The 23,152-nt window shown below is 41.4% G+C and overlaps 1 protein-coding gene across 2 annotated transcripts in view; it reads right to left on the minus strand.

Annotated features, from left to right (window-relative positions):
- The window catches only part of BMPER (BMP binding endothelial regulator), a 245,664-nt gene that overhangs the window by 193,741 nt on the left and 28,771 nt on the right, over positions 1-23,152 (minus strand). For both annotated transcript variants that reach the window (XM_007981643.3, XM_007981640.3), the window contains exon 3: positions 19,621-19,720. In XM_007981643.3, the coding sequence (XP_007979834.3) occupies positions 19,621-19,720 (100 nt within the window). The remainder of the gene's footprint in view (positions 1-19,620; positions 19,721-23,152) is intronic.

The following is a 23,152-nucleotide window of genomic DNA, read 5'->3' on the forward strand; positions in this document are numbered from 1 at the left end:
ATGTGGTAAGTGTATGTCTAGTTCTTTAAGAAACTGTCATACTGACTTCCAGGGTGGCCGAACAATCATTTGACATTTTCACCAGCAATGTATGAGAGATTTTCCACATCTTCACCAGCATTTGATGTTATCACTCTACAACTGACCCTTGACCAACCTTCTTGAAGTCAAAAATTCAATATAACTTTTGATTCTCCAAAAATGTAACTACTAAGAGACTACTGCTGACCAGAAGCCTTACCAATAACATAGTTGATTAATATGTATTTTGTATGTTATGTGTATTATACACTGTATTCTTACAATAAAGTAAGCTAGAGAAAAGAAAATGTTATTGATAAAGTCATAAGGAAGAGAAAACATATTTACTATTCATTAAGTACAAATGGATAATCATACATGTCTTCATCCTCATCACATTAGTGTAGGTGGAGGAAGGCGAGGGGTTGGTCTTGCTGTCTCAGGGGTGGCAGAGGTGGAAAAAGTGGAGGAGGTGGAGGAGGTGGAAGGAGAAACAGGAGAGGAAGGGACACTTGGGTGTAACTTTTATTGAAAAAGATCTGTGTGTGAGTGGACTCACAGAGTTCAAACCCATGTTGTCCAAGGGTTTAATGTTTATATTTTTAGCAATATTGATAAGTTAGTTAATATTTTATTGTAGCTTTAACTGCATTTTCCTGATAGCTAATGATGTTAAACATCCTTTTATGCACTTCATTGCCACTTGTATATACTCTGATGAAATGTCTCTTCATATCTTTTGCCCATTTCTAATTAGATTTTTTGTTGTCCTCACAAAGCTTCCATAGAACAAATGGTTGTTATATTGATGAGGTAAATTTATCAATTTTTCGTTTCTATGAACAGTGCTTTTGGTGTCAAGTCTGAAAACTCCGCCTAGCTCTAGGTCGCAAATATTCTCCTACATACGTTTTCTATAAGTTTTACAGTTTTCCATTTCACATTTAAGTTTGTGATTAATTTTGACCTAATCATATGATGTATAAAGTTTAGGTGAGGTGTTTGTTTTTTGTGTGTTTTTTTGTTTGTTTTGTTTGTTTATGAACAACTGACTGCTCCAGCGCCATGTGTTTAAAAAGCTAGTCGTCTTCCATCAGATTGCTTTGGCATTTTGTTAAAAATCAGGTGGATATATTTCTGTCTCAGTCCGGGTTCTTCATTCGATTCCACTGATCTGTGTGTCCATCCCTCTGTCCATTCCATGTTGTCTTTATTACTGTAGCTGTACTACACACGTTGAAATTGGGTAGACTGATTCCTCTCACTGTATTCTTATGTTTCAAGATTGTTTCAGTTATTCTAGGTCCTTTGCCTTTTCATGCAAATTTTAGAATAAGCTTGTCTATGTCTACAAAATACCCCTGCTAGGTGCTTTTTAGACCATTTTGAAAATTGCGTATATGGAAATATCAGGCTTGATCTATGCCTCTTTGAGAAGCCTCTTTAATTGTGGAATGAAGCCTGCTTATGTTTGCCAAGTACACTTTTGGGAAGCGTTTTTCCACGAGTAGTCCAAGGACTAAGGGCATTCCTAGGGGGCCTGTGAAAACACACATTCCTGTACCCATCTTTTTCTTCTTATCTACCACCTCTTTCACCTGGGCTCTTTGCTGGAGAGTCTGAGCTGAGGCTCATTTGCTTGGGATGATTTTAGAACTGTGCAGCCAGCAGAAGAGACACCTGATTCAACAGTGCCACACTGTACAGTCTTCTGGAAGTCTGTGTGGCTGCCTCTGATTTCATGCCATGACATCAGAGGGTTTCTTTGTTACATTTGAACCATGGGTAGATACGCGCATTAAGGAGAAAAATTCACCCATTCTAAAAACAGGACAAAACTGATAAAGGCCTTGGCCAGGCACGGTGGCTCACACCTGTAATCCCAGCACTTTGGGAGGCTGAGGCGGGCGAATCACCTGAGGTCGAGAGTTTAAGACCAGCCTGACCAACATGGAGAAACCCCATCTCTACTAAAAATACAAAATTACCCTGGTGTGGTAGCAGGCGCCTGTAATCTCAGTTACTGGCAGGAGGCTGAGGCAGGAGAATCGCTTGAACCCAGCAGGCAGAGGTTGCAGAGAGCCAAGATCACGCCATTGTACTCCAGCCTGGGCAACAAGAGTGAAACTCCATCTCAAAAAAAAAAAAAAAAAAAAAAAAAAAAAAAAAAAAAAACAACATTTGATAAAGGCCTTAACCTATGGGCAGGAGTTGTGGAAGAGACTGCCAAATATCTGTCAAGAAAAGCAGCTACTGACCCATGTGATCACACCAGGAGAGGAATGAGGAGAAACCTCCACACCATAAGCCTACACCTCATCCAAGCTGGAGCTAAAGCAGGCACTCATGGGAGCTGTACTGGAATCTTCTGCACTCCCTGAATCTCAGAGCAACCATTGATTTCTGAATTTTAGTTTATCAACAAAGGCTTATACTTTTAAATTATATTTCTTTCATTAGAAACTCTTGTTAAAAAGAAGAGAAATATCAAACACCTGGCTTGTAATCAGTGGTGTGCTTCCCGTATTTAACAGCCAGCTCTCTAAGAGGAAAAAGCCCTGACTTTGAAATGCATTCTGATTTCCAAGGTATGAATACTCCCACCGTGGTCAATTCCTGGCAACTAAGGTGATATCAAGAAAAAGAGTGTGGGGAAGACAAGCACATCAGCACATCACGGTTTATAGCACTATATATTTTAACATTAGGTGCCAGTGGCTCTGTGAAACCTTTTATCTTCCTAACAAAAGACCATGAACTTTTGGGTAGAGTTTAGGGTATTTTATTAGCATTAGAGGTCATGCTGTTAATTCCATATACCTACATAGAAATATTTAAGCATACTGACAGTCACATATTTTCAGTTTATGGCATTATGTCTGGCTCTCCTTCTCCTAAACTTGGTATATACAACACATCGTTTAACCAGGAGAACATTCATTCCAGGGGCTCCCAAGCCTGCTGAACATCAGAACCACCTAGGGGGCTAATTCAGAATATAGATGCCCAGTGGAATCTATATAAATGTCTATCAACAAATGAGTAGATAAACAAAATGCAGTATATTCATACAATGGGCTATTACTAGCCTTTTAAGGAATAAAATTCTAATACCTGCTACAACATAGATAAACCTTGAAGACATTACGCTAAGTGACAGAAGCCAGACACAAAAGGACAAATATTGTCTGACTGCACTTATATGCGGTACCTAAAATAGGCAAATTCATAAAGACAGAAAGTGAAATGCAGGCTACCAAGGGCTGAGGGGAGGAGAGAAAGACGAGATGTTGTTTAATGGGTACAGAGTTTCAGTTTGAGATGATGACAAAGTTCTAGAAATAGGTAGTGGTAATGGTTGCTCAACAATGTGAATGTACTTAATGCCATCAAATTGTATATTTTAAAATGATCAAAATGATAAATTTTATGCTATGTGTGTCTTGCCACAAAAAAGAACACAGTTGCCTGGGCCTCACTCGTTGGGGATGATGATTCATTTGGTCTGGAGTGGGGCTCAGGTTCTAAGTATTTTACAAGCAGTCCTGGCAATTCCGAGACACGAGCAGGTTCAGGACCCACTAATCTAGTCCAGCCCCTGCATGATACAGAGGGGAAAACAAAGGTTCTGAAAGAAACGTCTTGGCCAAGGTCAAGTAACTAGAAGTGGCAGAGTCAAGAATTGATTCCCCATCTAATTCCAAGTCCTGTCTTCTTTTCACTTCATTCTTCAAATAACTGAGGGTCTTCATGACTATTATACAATCCTCAGGCTGTAAGGCTTAGAAGTTCCCTGTATAGATGTCTGAAAATATTAACCGGGCTGTTCTTTTGCCCTCAGCTCCTTTGTGAGGCCTTGCCTCTTGAGGTCTGAAGATGTTTACCTTGCTTCTGCATTCACAGTCTCATCAAGGTGGTCATGCCACATTCCCCGGAACCCGATATATTAAAAACTCACAGTGCAGGTTTGGAAGATGCCTGGACACTCTCGGACAGTCAGAGGACTGCCTCATGTGTTCAGCATCAGCCAGTCAATGCCCAAGCATGTCTGCAGATAAACATCTTCAGCCCTCCAACCACCAACCTATTAGAAACATAATTAGCTGGCTCTGGCGTAAATAAGCTCATATGGGGAGAAGGAGGCACTCAAGTTCATGAACATACCAATGTACATTGTTCACCTTCATTATCATATTAGTCTTGTTAAACATCAATCTCTCTAGCAGACAGATTTCTAAGCCAATACACATTAGCTCTAAGATGAGGTTCCTCTCCAAAACAAATCTAAAACATTTAATTCTAAAAAGAAAAACAAAGGAATCAACTTCTGAAGAAACTACAAGAGTATTCTCTGATTGAAGTCCAGTAGGAACATTTACCATTCAGCATCATGATCATTTTTAACATAACAATCAGATGCCTGCACACTCATGCATCTTCCTCAATAGATGCATGTCACATATACGGACATACTTTCAGTTTCAGAGTTGCCAAATTTAAGCAGCAAATAAAAGAGAACCTAGACAGACTGCAGGGCCTTCAGTGTCAAATCATTCCTTTCCCGGGGTTTCTGATGATGCACCCCAAGTTTCTACCTAGAATACTTCACTTTATTCTCTCAGTTTTATGGCCCTCCATGAAACAATGTCATTAGAAGCCTCAGAGGAGATAAGAATGTTTTGGTTCCAAAACATTTTGAGATGATAAGCATCACTGTGATTTTATTCTCACAGTGAAATATACTATAAGACAGGGGGAGGGAAAAAACCATCTTAAAGTGCTGAGCAGTTTACTCCTCATGGCAGGTACGCTATAAGCAGTCGCAGAATCATTTTAAGAGCAGCTGCAGAAAACCCAAAGCTACATTAAAGGTTCATTTTATATGATGTTATAAAAGAAAGCAGATAATCACATCAAAATTATGGTACCTTGGAAATTCGAAGTCCAAATTGCATAATATTACTGGTGGCTTTGCACAAAACAAAGATCTACTAAAAATTACATTTAGGTGATCAGTAAGTTTATTAGTACTATACTATACTACAGCCACTACCAGATGAAAATGTACTTAAACTGTGGTGGTTTTAATTATCTTTTTAAACCTCTATGGAATTCAAAGAGGGAACAATAAAATATCAAGGACCTGGAACTCGTTGGTAGACATTCAGTCATTTTTCAAATCCCTATTTATCCATTCTCATTTTCTCCCTATCACTCTCACTCAACTTCAACTACCACCCTCCTCCACCATGGCCAGGAACAGTTGCAACCATTTAATGAGAGTCAACAGTACTACACGAAATATGCTCATGACATCATGAGACACACGCTGAACTAGGAAGCTTGAAACTTAGTTCCATTTTTCCCATCTTTCTCTTATTCTCTTTTATCCAACATATATTCAGGGGGCAGCCAGTCTGTACCAGGCACAGTGATCAGAGCTGAAAATAATATCATCCTTACCCTCCCAAAACTTCCAGTTTAGCAGGAGCTCCAGAAAATCAAAATGCTGAATCACAATTGAGGTTAGTGTTAAGAAGAAAGGATATTTAATTGTACAGCAAGTACCCATGCATGCCGGAAAGGAATGTCCATAGTGAAATCTAAAAAATGGATCAAAGTCAGCTCTATAACATAGGGCAGAAAAGCACTCCAAGCAAAGGTTAGAGTATGTTCAAAATTCCACGGCGGGAAGTAAGTACAAAACATTGAGAGAAATAGAAGAAAACCTTCTGGCCAGGTGCAGTGGCTCACACCTATTATCCCAGCACTTTAAGAGGCCAAGGCGGGTGGATCACTTGAGGTCAGGAGTTCAAGACCAGCCTGGCCAACATGGTGAAAACCCATCTCTACTAAAAACACAAAAATTAGCTTGGCGTGGTGGTGCATGCCTGTAGTCCCAGCTACTCAGAAGGCTGAGGCAGGAAAATCCACTGAACCTGGAAGGCAGAGGTTGCAGTGAGCCGAGATCCTACCATTGCACTCCAGGCTGGGCAGCAAAGAGAGAATCCATCTCAAAAAAAAAAAAAAAAAAAAAAAAAATCCTACCAGGAGAAGTGCCAAAGAAGACGGGGAGACGGGGAGAGCAAGACCCAGACCTTACAAGGCTTGATGGTCACCTAACCAGAGGAGGAGAAGGAATGGCCAAAAGCAAGCAAGCGTTTGCTAGCTTGTACTGTGTGCACTGATGGGCAAGCTATCTTCTAGCTGTATCATTCTTGATAGATGCTTCTACTTACCATGTGTCCCAAAGCCACTCTGGCTATGGTTGGTAGAATTCTAAGATGTATCCAACCCCTGATACATTTACTTTGTGCAATCCTTCCCTTGAGTGTGGGCAAAACCTGTGAATGTGATGGATGTCACTCCCATGATTAGATTGTGACCAGAAATTGTGCAGGTGTAACTTGAGTTATTATCCCGAGTGGGCCTGACCTACTAAGTGAGCCTTAGAAAGGGTGTACAAGTCATAAAGGTCCTCTCTTGCTGGCTTTGAAGAAGGAAGCCACTCTGCAGCTGCAAGGAACTTAATTCTGCTGACAGCCACATGAGCTTAGAAGAGGACCCTGAGCCTCAGATGAGACCAGCCCTGGATGACATCTTAATTGCAGGCTTTTGAGACCCAGCTAAGCTGTGCCCAGAACGCCAACCCACAGAATCTGTGGGTTAATAAATGATGCTACTTTAGGCCGTTAAGTTTGTCATAGCTTGTTGTCCATCAATAGAAAATTAGTACGTAGGCCATCAGCAGCAGAAGGAAGCTCTGGGAGGCTGGGAGCCGCTGAGACTACCCCCATTCTGATATGGCTGTCAGGCACTTTGCATATGAGACATCAGGGAGACCAGAACTACCACCCTACTCCACCAGGGCCAGGAACATTCACAACTTGGCCCACTTTAGAAAGTGAAAACGGATGCGCCAGAAGTCCACAGCAAGCCTTAGAAATCTAATCTTCTAACTTAAAGGCAACCACAAACTCGCCCCTTAAACTGCCTTCCAAAAGTCTACAAAATCTAAAAGACAAAGCCCAAGAATAAAAGGGTTGAGACAAATTTGACAAGGAAAGCTGATTTCTGTTTCAAGTTTCCTTACTAATTTTAACAACAAAAACAGCTTTTTGTGAAGTATGATTTTAATGTTAACAAGGTCCTTTTAAACAAATAGGGTCATTTTTATTGAAAAGCCAAAATAACCTGGTTTATATTATGGGTAACCAATCTATGAATTGTAACATTTTATACATCTTTTTTTGGTTAGAGAAAAAGAGCAGGGGAAAGAAATCCCTCTTGTTTTTTTGTCTTGTTTCTTTCTTGTCCTGAAAAACATATTAACAACCTCCACTCAAATTTCTGGGGCCAGGTGGATAAAATTATTTAAACTTCATAGGTTAATTTATCTATGCAGGCATTCCAGAATCTAACAACTTTCATCAAGAAGCACGTGAGAAATTCTCTTAAGTGCAATATCATGGAAAAAATGTGACACTGGAAGTGAGTAACTCAATAGTGGGGAGGGAATGCAATCTCCAAAGATGTTTTAAGTGACAGTTTAGAGTCTCAGCATTAAATTAGCTAAGACTAAAGCTAGAGACTTCTATTTTGTTAGAAATGAAACACACACACACACACACACACACAGAGAGAGAGAGAAATGAAACATGCATGCAGAGAGAGAGTATGCAGAGGCTGGCTCTGGAAGGATCCCCAAGAACCTGGTACAAAGACTGTCTCCAGGATAAAGTCGCTGGGGTCAAGAGTGGGAGGGAAACTTACTTTTACTATAGATATTTTTGGGTGTTTTTAAGTGTGTAATTGCATGACCTATTTAAGATATTGTATGCAGCCAAGCACACACATACACACACAAGAGCAAAGCTCATCTCAATTGTCTCACTGGAACACTGCTGCAGTAATAAGCAGTCATGAGTACTAGTGAGGGAAAAAATAATTAAGTTGAGGGTTCCCAGATAAAGGACAATTAGTAAGAAAAGCCACTGGTTCCTAAGCTACATGTTGTCAGTCACCTCCAAAAGCCTCTCTGCCCACATACTTTCTTTGAAATTGTTGGTCCACCCAGACTATAATCAGTCTTGGAGGGAGAAAGGGGCTGTGCCGAGGTCAAGAACTGCCAAGTTTATTTCTTTCTCTCTCTCTCTCGCTGTCTCTCTCTCTCTCTCTCTCTCTCTCTCTCTCTTTCTCTCTCTCTTTCTCTCTCTCATTTATCTCTAGAGCCATCACAACTCATCTCTCCTCTTTCCTGCTTATCTCACAGGCAGTATGATACTTTATTAGTCCATTCCCACATTATTATAAAGAAATACCTACGACTGGGTAGTTTATAAAGAAAAGAGTTTTAATTTGCTTACAGTTCCTCTGGCTGTACAGAAGGCATGGCTGGGAAGGTCTTAGGAAACTTACAATCATGGCGGAAGGCAAAGGGGAAGCAGGCACCATCTTCACATGGCCAGTAGGAGACAGAGCAAAGGAAGAAGTGCCACACACTTTGAAACAACCAGATCTCGTAAGAACTCACTCACTATCATGAGAACAGTAAGTGGGAAACCCACCTTCATGATCCAGTCATCTCCCACCAGGTGCCTCCTCCAACACTGAAGATCATAATTCAACATAAGATTTGGGAGGGGACACAGAGCCAAACCATATTATATGCCAAGCAAGAAGAATGGGACAGTGGGAGTCAGAAGACCCCCTCTGCCTCTGAGCAATTGTACAATCTCTGTCATCATGTAAGTTTTCCCATCTGCTAAATCAGAAGAGTAATCACCACCACCTCAGGGCTGAATACAACTCTGTCTATGAAAGCCTAAGATTGGAGCATTGTCTTCTCTTCCAAAGTATTCTCTAAACCTCTTTCACAGTATAGTTTACATAACTGACAGACCTTTCAGGGAAAGGCAACTCATTTCTTATTTGGGAGGCAAAACCTGGGGCAAAGAGTATCCAGGTTGATTAGATATAATAACTACCAGAGAATTTGGCCATGTCCAAAAGAAAGGAAAGCAGAGGTTGAGGAAAGAACTACTCTTTTGTTTGGGCAGCAGACAATGCATGGTTATGACTGCCAAAATAAGTTTGGTTAAAAGTAAGCAACCAGATTGGCACATGGCTAACTCAATGTTTCCATCTTAAAACATTTCAACAATAAAACAACTCACTCTGTCAACACAGAAAGTGTGATTATTTTCATATAAGAGTTTTTTTAAATGTTTATTTCTATATATGGTTAGTAGCTGGTTCCCTCCAAAACAACCACATAGTAATATTCTGAAAGGCATGATCATCTTCCAGGTCATTCTTGAAGCAGCACTGAGAAGAGGTCCCTTATTCATGACCTTGTACTATATAAAAGGCAATCTACAATTAATAATGCTTAATCTATTACCATTATTCATAGTCCCCCTTTACATTGGTCAGTATTGGTCTATAGAAATGAGCTCAATTCTCTTAAATTTCACAATGCATGTTTTGCTCTTTAATTCTTATTTATCAGAACCTAGGGCAGTTGACCTCATTTTGGAAATCAATGTGCAAATATTTATATTTTGCCTTTTTCTTTTCATGAGACATCATAGGATTTTTAAAATCAAATATAAAAGTTAAACTATTAAAAAATGCAACCTGTGGGATCATAACCCATAGAAAAACAAGACAAAACACGAAAAATCAAAGACAAGAAAAGGTTATGGAAAATAAATCCCCCTTGACAAACGAAAGACTTTTTTTTCAATCCTTCATCAAACTCTTGTGGACAATTAATATTTCAAGCTCTATATGAAGAAAGAAGATGCAATTTGACCTATAAATGTCTGAAACACACCTTATTCATTTATGATCTACTAACAACAAACATATATTCAGATAATAAGCACATTATTGTTCATGAAAGAACCCCACATTAAAGGGTGATTTTCAGTCCAAGTAAATACAGAAAAGCTGCCAAAACCATCTGTTTGACTCCCGATGATCTCATTTGTTTTCATCAAACAATATCGAGTTTTTTCAAATTAGATTAATCTTCTGCCCAGTTGTTAGGCTATTTGGATAAAAATGCATAACTATTATTAGCATAAAAATAATCTCAAAAGCACACTGAAATACTCACCTGAGAGAAATTAGTTATAATTTACTTACTTTTTTGTTTTAAAGAATATTCTGGCTTCACAAAAGCTAAGGACAATTTGGTAAGCAGCACTATTCTATAAATACCTGGCCTGTGGATTCATAAATAATTGTTAAATTAATGAATGAATGGAATATATGAGCAATGCAATTAAAGAAAACAGGAACACAAATGCATGCACACACAAAACCTTTCTAAGTGTGCATTTGAACTATGACTTTTCACATTTCTGTCCTTAAGCAGATGTTCTCTCCTACCATTGCCTTTTCAAAATCAGCATTTTTTTCTGGAGGAAAATAAGTAAAAGTCAAGATAGGATTCTGATATCTTTTTGTGTGACCCCTCTACTCCTCCTCAAACAATCAACAAACAAACAAAAACTTATTACAGATTTGTTTTAAATCAGATTTGTTTAATTCAAGGAAGCCTAGAAACTGGTACCTTAACAAGTTCCCCAGGTGATTTTGAGTGGCAGGCAATGACTAAGACCTATGTCATGCCTTTGTGTGTGCCAGAACCTTCACCCGGGAGCCTTCTGCAGAGCAGCCCTTTTTGAATGTGATTACCTTTCACTTGTTCATATAAACACATTGCTTTTCTGGAAAGCCTTCCCAGGCACATCCCTGATTCCGTGTCTGCTAGCTATCCTCCTTCCCTTCTGATATGGTTTGGCTATGTTCCTATCCAAATCTTATCTTGAATTGTAATGCCCATAATCCTCACATGTCATGGGAGGGACCCAGTGGGACGTAATTGAATCATGGGGGCGGTTTTCACCGTGCTGTTCTCATGATAGTACGTTCTCATGAGTTCTGATGGTTTTATAAGTGTCTGGCATTTCCCCTGCTGGCTCTCATTCTCTCTCCTACTGCCCTGTGAAGAGGTGCTTTCTGCCATGATTGTAAGTTTCCTGAGGCCTCCTTAGCCATGTTGTCAACTAAACCTCTTTTCTTATAAGATACCCAGTCTTGGGTATTTCCTTATAGCAATGTGGAAATGGACTAAAACGCCTTCCCTCTGCACTCAGGCATGCTTTCCCTAGAGAACTTTCCAACCAGATGGTACTTCTCTGTGTTCCCTTAATGAAGCAAGCTCCTTGAGGATATGGTCACCCTCTGCTTGATCCTGGGTCACTAATGCCTTGGCAAATGAATGACTGAACTTCTCCAGGCCCTCATTTTCCTATAAAATAAGATAGAAATCATCTCACTGTTGTGATGACTTAGTAGTAAGCATAAACCAACTAACTTGGTATTCAGCAATGGGGAACAAAAGTCCTTCTGGTACTTCCATGAAGATAACAGATGGAGGTAAAGGTCTTAAAATCAACCAGATAATTACACCTCACAATCTGCAGTGCTTCAACAATACTACATGGACAGGCAGATGGCTGCCACAGTTTTCACGAGCCTCAGGATGAGAGCTCTTGGTAGACAAAAGCAGTAACACTGGTCGGGCACGGTGGCTCCCAGCACTTTGGGAAGCCGAGGTGGGTAGATCACCTGAGATCAGGAGTTCAAGACCAGCCTGGCCAACATGGCGAAACCCTGTCTCTACTAAAAATACAAAAAAAATTAGCCTGCTTGGTGGCGGGCACCTATAATCCTGGCTGTTTGGGAGGCTGAGGCCAAGAGAATCACTTGAACCCAGGAGTCGAAGGTTGCAGTAAGCCAAGATTGCACCTCTGCACTCCAACCTAGGTGACAGAGTGGGACTCTGTCTCAAAGAAAAAAAAAAGGCCGGGTGCAGTGGCTCACGCCTGTAATCCCAACACTTTGGGAGGCCGAGGCAGGCAGATCACAAAGTCAGGAGATCAAGACCATCCTGGCTAATGCGGTGAAACCCCGTCTCTACTAAAAATACAAAAAATAAGCTGGGGCGTGTTGGCTGGCGCCTGTAGTCCAGCTACGCAGGAGGCTGAGGCAGAATGGCGTGAACCCAGGAGGCAGAGCTTGCAGTGAGCCGAGATCGTGCCACTGCACTCCAGCCTGGGCGACAGAGCGAGACTCTGTCTCAAAAAAAAAAAAAAAAGAAAAAAAACAGTAACACTTTCCATCACACTAGAAGGTGATCAACATATAAAATTATGTTTTCCTGCAGGAACAATGTCATCTCTGAGGAGCTGTATTCTGATCGGCATCCTGGCCTTAAAGAATAGGAACTACCTGTGAAGACCCATCAAGAATAGGTATAGCAGTAAAGACCAACTTACAATATATATAAACTTCTGTAATTATTTAAAGGAATAAAATGACATTCCACATAATTATAAATAACTATGCACATTAATTACAGAAGTAGCTCACACAGATAAGTACACATAGAATAAACTATAAATAGAAACTTAACTATAGAGTAATTTGAGGAATTTTAAATAAACCAGATTTCTTGAGACTAACCAAGAAAAAAGTGAGATAACATGCCTTCTTCTCTCATACTTTCCCTGTATTAGAAGTTTCAAAACTAACAAAAAAAAATAATTTCTGAGCTATTTCAAAGGTTTCTAATGCAGAATATGTTTTATGATTAGGATGACAAAAATGATAACAATAATATTTCCCATTGAGAAAATCATTCTTAGGTTGGGCACTGTGGCTCATACCTGTAATCCCAGCACTTTGGGAGGCCAATGCAGGAGGATGACCTGAGGCCAGGAGTTGGAAATGAGCCTGGCCAACACAGTGAAACCTCATCTCTACTAAAAATACCAAAAAAATTGCCGAGCATTGTAGCACACACCTGTAATCCCAGTTACTTGAGAGACTGAGGCATGAGAATCACTTGGACCTAGGAGATGGAGGTTGCAGTGAGCCAAGATCACACTACTGCACTCCAGCCTAGGTGACAGAGAGAGACCTGTCTCAAAAATAATAATAATAATTACTTTAAAAATAAATAAAAATAGAAGAAAAAAATCATTCTTCAAAATAAGAGGCCGGTAAACATTCCCCACATTTTTCATCTGGCCTATATTCTAAATTTAGTCCATTCTATCACTGAAGTTCTGCAATACTGGACCAAATTCTGTGATAACACTACCACTTAAGTGTTAACTTGTTGACAACTGTCAGTGCTTTCTACACTTTATTGTAGAAAACACAACAGCAATTGATAACACTCAGTTAGGCTCTTTAAACAGAGCTTGATAGCACTTCTCACCAAACCACCAAAAGGGAGAGGAACATATCCCCAGTAATATGGGGAAATCCAGAGCAGGAGAGAACTGGGTCAGGAGTGTGAATGTGCGGTCTGAAGTGGGGGAATTCGCTAGATGGAATGGAAATCAGGGAAGGTAAGGATATCCAAACAGGTCTCAATTTTGCCACGTGTGACGCCAGCTTTCCCTCCTAAAGTCTATCATCTTTTATGGAGAAAGGGCTTAAAAACTCTCAGGGAAGAGGGAAAGAGAATAGCCTTGTCTTTTTTGGAGCCGTTTAGTAAAAATGTCCATCATAGTTTGACACATGTACACCTTTTCTCGCAACCCTGTGATTTCTAGGTCTCTGTCCTTGAGGAACAGACACACATGGGCCTGACAGGAATGACAAGCTGGTTCCCTGCAGCTTTGCAAAAACTCAAAATCTAAATGGCTATCAATAGGGAGTTGTTAGATGAATTACTCTGTATCTATACTATGAAATCCATACAAGAATTGAAAAAGCATGAACTGGCCTGGGAAAATTCCTAAGTCACATTGCTGTTGATTTTCGGGTTTTTTGTTCTTTTGTTTGGGTTTTTTTGTTTTTTCTGGCCAAAGCAAACTGCAAAAGACCATTTCTTTCCATTTATGTAAAACTAAGAGTACACAGACAAAATTACATATACACGTAGTAAACTGAAAAAGGTCTGGAAAACACACAATAAATTGATAACAGTTGTTATTTCTGAGCAGAGTGGGTTTCACAGGCTCAAAAAGAACTTCTTTCTCCTTTCTTGTTTAACTTTTTTAGTACAATAATATATTAATGTAGTGTTTAATTAAATTTAAAACTAAACATAATTTTGCCGAGGAAGGAAAGGAGAATGAGAGAGAAGTCAGAAGGGAAAAAGAAAAGAAAGTTCCAACAAATCATGGGAGGACGTGAGCCAGTTCTTGGGGTTCAAGTCCCCCCACTCCCATTTACTTACACAATCAAAGAACTGGGAAAGACTTCCGATAAGCATTCCCCAACACTTCAACATCAGAGTGATGTTTTCTCGGTCATTATCTGCTGTTTTCTTTTATTTCTTTTTTAATCATTCTAGTGATTTTCAAAATAGGAAAAGAGCAAAGGGTCAAAGAGAAAACATGGTCTCCCACTACAAAAGGTAAAGAGATTTTTCATGCCTACGTGGTCTTAAGCTTGATTTTTCTCAAGAATGTTGACCAGGACAGGTAATGACTATCAGCCTCTAAAAGCTGTGGGATGTGGTTCTCATTTCTCCATTAGGAAGGCCGACCCTCTCTCTTTTTTTCCATTGTTTGTCCGGTAGCTGTGGTCCTCAAGCCTGTCTGCATAAGGGTCTCAGTGGAAACTTAAAAATACTACAGTCAGGGGCCCAGGCTGGGTGCTGCTGATACAGCAGTCCTGCAAGCCTAATGGTGAGATCACCTGGGTCTGTCTCCCATCTCTGTCACTTACTAGCTCTGTGACATTGGGAAAGTCACTAAGGCTCTCAGTGTCACCATTTTTCCATCTATAAAATGGGGCTGACCTTGTGAGGATTCAGTGCCTGCCTCTAAGTAAGTACCACCAGGAGTACTACCTGCTGCTGTTTTGATAAAGAGGATGATCATCTTGCTGACCTGGCAAGCCCCAGGAATCTGCATTCTAACTGCTGCTTCTGTGATCCATTACATTTTGAGAAACACTGTTTATACACATTCCCTCAAGTAAAAGGAAGAACAAACAGGAAACAACATTCAAGGGTAACTTGCAGCATCTAGTAAGCTTTCACTATTGGTCATCCACTAACAATACTAGGTTTCACCTTCCCATATGCTTGCCGATAGAGCCACGCCCTGCACCCATTCTGCCTGGCACCCACTGCACTATGTTAGGTACAAGCTGTGTGCACCTCCTCAAGAGGCCTGACCACACAGCCTGGTGAGCAGCTTTAAAAACTGCAAAAGGTAGTACCTCTGAATGCAGATACCGTTCAAAATACGGAGAATTCAGTCTATCAGCACTCCCGTTACAATGTGTTAAATCAAGGGTGCCCAACCCTGGGCCACGAACTCCTACTGGTCTGTAGCTTGTAAGGAACTGAGCCACACAGCAGGAGGTGAGAAGAGGGCAAATGAACGAAGCTTCATCTGTATTTACAGCTGCTCCCCATCACTCACATTACCGCCTGAGCTACGCCTCCTGTCAGATCAGCTGCAGCATTAGATTCTCATGAAGTACAGCCCCTACTGCGAACTGCACATGCGAGTCATCTAAGTGTGCACTCTATGAGAATCTAAAGTCTGATGATCTGTCACTGTCTCCCATCACCCCTAGATAGGACCATCTACTTACAGGAAAACAAGCTCAGGGCCCTCAGTGATTCCACATTATGGCGAGTTAGATAATTATATTACACATGACAATGTAATAATAATAGAAATAAAGTGTGAAATAAATGTAATGCATTTGAATCACCCCAAACCATCCCCCCCCACCCCGGTCCATGGAAAAATGGTCTTCCATGAAACAGGTGCCTACGCCAAAAAGGTTGGGAACCACTGTATTAAATGATCTGATAAACAAGTCTCCATTTCTTTGCTAAGGAGACTCCATTGCGTATTACGTTACATATATATAACATACATATAATTATTTATATTAAAATTATTATTTTTATTTCTAACATACATAATTATATTATATATAAATATATAATATAAATTATATAATATATAAATATAATATAAATTATATAATATATAAATTATATTCAAATATGTAATATATAAATTATATTATATACAAACATATATTATATATAAAGTATATTATATATAATATATTATAAATATATAATACAAATTATATTATATATAAATTATATTATATACGATATATTAAATTATATACAAATATATAATATATAAATTCATTGACCCTGAGGCAATCATGCCTAGACATGATTTAGTTATAAAGTATTATCAGCAAACTTCTGCACTACCATGATTCCTCGCTAAACCACTCTCATTGAGCAAGAACAGTCAAAAGCTTCAGCATGAGCATGCAGGCTCTTGTTAGAGGACTTATCAGAAATGCAGCTGCTACTGCTGTCTCAGAATTTCTGCTACCCACTGATTTGTTGTTGTTTTCCCCTATATGAATGCAGAATGCAAAAGAGTTACGGAGAAGTTTACTGGGATTCCTTGGGAGGCCAAACCCAGGTTGGGTTAACACTCAGATCTGAGGGGCCTTGGGAATGTCCTCCCAAGGGTCTCCCTCCAGTCCTTATTCCTTTACTACACAAGGCTCTTTGGTTTTAGCTTCTTGCCTTTATTCACATTCAAAGCTAAAACCCAAAGTACAACCTAACTGCCCAAAGATATGGTCAGAAATGACCAAATGAACTTTGGTGCACTCTTACAACAGAATCTTATGCATCCATTAAGGATAATACGTCCAAATAACAGAGATGTTATGCCCTAATGTTTAAGTAGGAAAAAATATAAATAATCCAATATAAGTAGTAAAATATCAACCCTGTAAACACTTTTACATGGGAAAATACGGAAATAAATAAATGATAACAATTGTTATTTCTGGATGGTGAGATTATTTTTTTTTTCCCGCTTTTCCACAGTTTAGACTATTTTTTGAGGCTTCTCCTATGAGCATAAGTTGCAATTCCAAAAAACAAAACAAAACAAAACAAAAAAAACCTCAGCAAAATACTGGGAGTCTCCAGTATTTAAGAGTGAACAGGACTGTGTCCCTTAAAACCCTTGAGACAAGCACTGTATTATGAGGTAGAAAGAGAGAAAACAAAGGGTGCATATTAACATCCACCTTAAGGCCCCTGAAAAGTCAGACTCACTGTATTAGTTCATTTTCACACTGCTACATAGAACTGCCCAAGACTGGATAATTTTTAAAGGAAAGAGGTTTAATTGACTCATAGCTCAGCATGGCTGGAGAGGCCTCAGGAAACTTACAATCATGGCAAAAGGTGAAGGGGAAGCAAGGTACCTTCTTCACAAGGTGGCAGGAAGGAGAAGTGCCAAGCAAAGGGGGAAAAGCCCCTTATAAAACCATCAGGTCTTGTGAACAGCATGAGAACAGCATAGGGGAAAACCACCCCCGTGATTCAATTACCTCCACCTGGTCTCTTCTCTTGACATATGGGGATTACGGGGATTACAATTCAAGAAGAGATTTGGGTGGGGACACAAAGCCAAACCCTATCACCTATTCAGAAGTCCCTCTCATGAAGGTCCACCTTAGGGCAGGGCAGGATTCTTGACACCCCCCCCCCCCAAATGCCTTGGAATTTCCATCAGAAAGAGAACTCAGGACACTGCACTCGCTGGCCTATCCTTGGGTCCAGTTTGGTTAGAAGAGGCTTATCATCTCAAGCTCAAAAAGAATGTTCAGGAAATGTGTTTGTCATGGGTATCTCTTTCCTTTGAAATATTAAGATATGACGAGGAAAGGGTGGTGATAAAGGAACTAGCAGGTCAAGAAGGAAAGAAGGCTACACACTACAGCATGAGAAAGCTCCCTTCTGCACGACCAATCGTGGAGAAGCAAACCGAAAGCCTGTCAAGCATGCGAAGGGCACCAGTTATACTTCCATTACCTGAGAGATGTTGACATGCAGTACGGTGAATGCATCTTTCCATGTTAGTCCCTCCAACACAATTGTCCTCATTCTTTGTTTTTTTGTTTCTGTTTTTTGAGATGGAGTCTTGCTTTGTCACCCAGACTAGGGTGCAGTGGCGCAATCTTGGCTCACTGCAACCTCTGCCTCCTGCATTCAAGTGATTCTCCTGCTTCAGCCTCCCCAGTAGCTGGGATTACAGGCACCCACCACCACACCTGGCTTTTATATTTTTAGTAGTGATGGGGTTTCATCATGTGGGCCAGGCTGGTCTTGAACTCCTGACCTAAAGTAATCTGCCCGCCTCAGCCTCCCAAAGTGCTGAGATTACAGGTATGAGTCACCATGCCCAACCTGCTGTCCTCAATTAACAAATGAGGTGATGAGATCAAGAGACGATCCATGTCTCCCCCTGCTCACATGGAAATGTGGTGGATGAGTTTCCCGAGGCTTAAGACAATAGGCATTGATTGTCTCACAGTTCTGGAGACTATAAGTCTAAGATCAAGGTGTCGGCAGGGCATGCTCCCTCCGAAGGCACTTGGGAAGAATCACTCCTTGCCATTGCTAGATCCTGGCGGCCCTGGGTGATCCTAGGCTGGTGGCAGCATCACGCCAGCTTCTGCCACTCTTTGTGTGTCACATTGGATTTGGGGCCACCCAAATTCAGTATGACTTCATCTTAATTAACCATACCTGCAAAGGGCCTAGTTCCAAACAAGGTCACATTCTGAGCTTCCACGCAGATGTGAAATTTGGGAAACACTCTGCCAGCCAGTACACTTGGATTTGGACTCGGCAGGGTGACTCCAGAGCCCACACCTGAACACTGGGCTAAAGCTGCCTCGTGCGTGGCCCCACACTGTGAAGCCCTGTTGACGTATAGACGGTGTGAAATCCCCAGGGAGCTGACGATCTACATGAAACCGCAGAGAGGGAAAATCACACCACTGCGGTATCCATGTGGGCTTCTGGACGCCATGGAAATCTAAAGGGGATCATGGCAGATAAGGGCTGGGCAACTTGAGCACAGGCAGCACCCGGACAGGTTGGGAAAAAGGACCCGCACTAAGGCCAAGAGAGAGGTGAGACCAGGAACAGCACATTCCTGACGGAGCATGGGGCTGGAGGGCGATGGAAAATGAGGCTGGATTAAGGAGACACGTTAGAGATGCTTCCAAGACAGGCGGAGAGACTTAGATCTAATTTGGAAGGAAAGGGAAATTTTAATGAGGACCAAAATGATAAAATACAGGCATAAAGACTTTTCCAGGAGAGGTGGGCAGGGTGAGTGTGGAGCCTGGAAAAACTGAGTGTTGAAACTTGTTGACAAAATATGCTCATGTGCGTGTGTACAAATATGCAGGGGCATGGTGGTTGCCTCTTCACTAAAACATTTTAACAACCTGCCTTAGAAAATAAACCAAATATGCAGATGCTCACATACTTTCATCCCTCCTCCAGGACAGTCCCCTTCCTCCCAGTCCCAGACACACACATACACACAAACACACACACACGCACACACACCCTACTTCTCCTCCCCACTCATGTGCACCCCAGCCAAGAGCTGAGTGAAAAGAAAGGTGAGAGAAAGAGAAATAAAAATGTCTGAAGCAGCAGCCAGGAGAGAAGACGGCCAAGACATCAATCACCTTTGCACTGTTCACAACAGGCTCCCCTCTGCTTGACGGCCAGGGCACAGTCTCGGGACAGCACGGGGCACTTCTCTCTCTTACATGTCACTTCCTTGTTCTAGGCAAAAAGAGACACGAGACATTTGAAATAAACATCAAACAGAATCCCCAAATCCTAACACACCACTGAGGTTTTCCCAGCCTCCCTCTTACATTGCCTTCACTTGGCAAGAAAACACTGTGAGAGCAAATAGGATTTTGCTGTCTCTGAAACAGAAACACCCATCCAGGAACACAGGACTTTGGAGATCAGAGTCAGATGAGAGGAGATGAAAAGTGCCTTCTTTAAAAAGCCAGCTTCACCTAGATAACCAATTGCCAAGGGAGAAGTTCTCTCCCGCTCCTTCAGATTCTAAGGTTTCTTTTTAGTACACACTGCAGAAACGATAATATTTGTGTAAACCATATTTTGCCTGTTGGGCTACCTGGGCCAGGACTGCATCGTGAGAACAAAAATATTTTCACATGGCCGTCCAACAATCCTTAATAGTAGAGTGCATTAAAATGCAGCAATCTAAAGTTCCAACTCAAATAATGACAAAGTCGAGTATTGGATCGGCGTGGTAAAAGAAAAAATAATATTCTCCATGCCAAGCAGAGACACGGACGTCAGTGCTTTATAGCTGTGGGACAGCTGCGTTATATTAGCACTTATGCTAATGAACGTGTGGTGAACATTTGCATCTTTGGTTTTTTCCTGAAAGGTTAGCTGTTAAAATGTCTTAAAGAAGATACAAACGTGATGGATATGCCTGTTTATATATGGATTGTATGCACCTGAACCAAAAATACTGTCTCAAAAAATTCAACAAAATGTGAGATTTACCAAGTGGCGACTACATGCTAGGTGCTGTGGCTTTCATTCTCACTAAAATTCTGTGAGGTCAGTATCATTATCCCCATTTTGCAAACAAGAAAACTGCTGTTCAGAGAAGGCAGCTGACTTTTCCAAGATTACCCAGCTTTCCAGTGGGAGGGATGGAACTCGAGATGAAGACATAAATGTATGTACACCTATGCCCTTCCCTGGATGACAGCAAGCACTACCAGTGCCTCATTTGGGGGCAGGTTGAAGAGAAGCAACTGGCCGGCTCTGCTCACCTTGAAATGAACCTAGAACTCTCTTCGAATATGTATTAATAAAGAAGAAATCCAAACTCAGCCCTGACAACAAATTTGAGAAGATTCTCAAGTGTACCCAGTACGCCTCCATGTCACGAGACTAAGAAGATCTCACCATTTCTTGCTCAGAACCAAGGAGACACATGTGAGCCTGCAGGAGTGTGTGTGTGCATGTGCTTATGTATAAGTGCCTGCGAGCTTGTGTGTGTGTACGTGTGTGTTTGCGTGCGTGTGTGTGTGTGTGTGTGTGTGTCTGTGTTGGAGTCTGGGAACCCAAGCAAAGCTCATGCACCACAGTCCAACCCCAAGGCAGTTCCAAAATAAAACATGTCACCTTCTATGCTGCCCTGAAATTTTCTGGGAGTTCCAGAGCGTAAGAGGCTCCCAGGGTTTAATTCTAAAATGAATCCAGGTTGCCATCCCCTCTCCTTTCAAAGATGAGAACGTCTGTGAGTGTCAGAACCCCACTCCCTCCGACTCACAGTCCCAACTGCCTGAGAGTGAGTTCTACGGGGGAGGGTTGGGCCTTGCCTTGCCCGCAGCTGTTTCCACATCAGTCCTGTTATTTCTCTGCCCTCGTGGCTTTTGCAAGGGGAACTGAGGCATAGAAATAATGAGCCACAACCGGCGTTGCTCAAACTTGTCCACTGAATGGCACACATAGAAAACGATGCTCATTTCAGGTAAGGAACGCTGGGATGAATGTGGTAAATATTCCTGAAACTGTCCCAGGACTTGTCCAACACCCAGAGAAAGGACATCAATCCACAGCCACCTGCACCCCACACCTGCAGGGGCTGCTGCTGCTGTTTTGTTTTTTCATTTACTGGTTGTCCTTATGATGGGAGGGTGACCTGAGTCATCCAGTCTCTCTCTCTCTCTTTCTCTCTTTCCTTTTTTGGGATCTGTTATATGGTACATGCCTTCAAGGGACTGACCTCATTTACTCCTAAAATCCTGTGAGACAGTGACCCTCATCCTTAGCTGCACATTAGAACCCCCTGTGGGATTAACAAAGACTGCTGTGGTTTCCCACCCCTGCAGCTCAGATCTGGTTCATCTAAGGACCAGGCATGGGTATTTGTTCAAGCTCCCAGGTAATTCCAATGTTCAGCTAGGGCTGAGAACACTGCTGTCAGGGGAGAGTATTTCTGTGGCTGCCGGGGCTGAGCTGGGATAAGGAGCTGTCCACAGTCCCTTTGTGAACAGCAGACCTACAATCTGAAGCCAAGCGTGCTGGCCCCACGCTCCCCAGAACTCCTTCCCTCACCCCCTCTTCTCCATGACAATGGTGGCATCAAGGCTAAACTATAAGGCACGGCCCTTAGATTGATTTTTATAATTTTTTCTTAAACTACAAAGGTCATACAATGCTATGGTCACCCTTCAAATTAAAGAGACGTTTTTTAAAAAAATTAATAATCTCCCCCAACTCCTACCAAAGTCATCAAGGATAACCACCAGGTATGTATGCTGCTTGGCATTGTCGACAGAGACTTCGTTTTGAAAAGCGTAGTTCTTGCAAGCTATATTTTATCCCGACTCTCCTACCCCAGGAAAATTGTGAAAGAAACTTCATTAACAGAGCTTCTGCTACCAGGACTTTATGGCTTTATGCATTCAGCAAACCTGGCTGCAGCCTTAGCCAAGGGCCACTCCCAAGCGCATCTCCTTTCTAAAGGGAAGAATCTTCAGATACAGAGAGTTCAAAGCTCTCAGGGCAGTCAAAGTGAAGACACAATCTGGGATCTGATAAATAGGAAGGCACACACTCACTTAAATATAGGAACTCTTTGCTGACTTAGAAACCTGGGAGCCAGTCAAAATCCATAACAGGATCCCAAGATTCATAATAAATAGCTTGTAATTACAGTCCAGCGCAAAAGTTATTCCAACCAGATGGTTTGTAGATTCACATCTGGCTTTTTTTTTTTTTTTTTTTTTGGTACACACACATAGAACAAGCCTAAACCTTAGCTGTAGATTTAGTGGGTTTTTCCCCCTCTTATTCCACTGGGAGTTTTTAAATATTCTATCAACGGTCACATTGGTACGAAACTGCCATATCTGATCACTGCCCTGGTGTCTGATTGGTGTGAATGTGGAGTATGTCTTTCGAATCCCAGGCCTTCCAAGAAGAAAATTTAAGAGCTCAGGGAATTGCTGGTGAGAGCCTGATTCCTCCATTTCCTTAATTGAGTCCAGCAGCTACAGAGTAAATTCAAACACAGGTTAATTAAGACCACTCCGTTCGCTTTCCCAATTTTGCCAAGAGACAAACACACTTGTCCTCGAGCCAGTGACTGGTGAGAAGTGACACACGCAAAGCCATGCCTTCAGGACTCCCTCACCCCTGGGCTGCCTCATC

Source organism: Chlorocebus sabaeus, chromosome 21 (assembly GCF_047675955.1).
Source record: "Chlorocebus sabaeus isolate Y175 chromosome 21, mChlSab1.0.hap1, whole genome shotgun sequence".
Classification (NCBI taxonomy): Eukaryota; Metazoa; Chordata; class Mammalia; order Primates; family Cercopithecidae; genus Chlorocebus; species Chlorocebus sabaeus.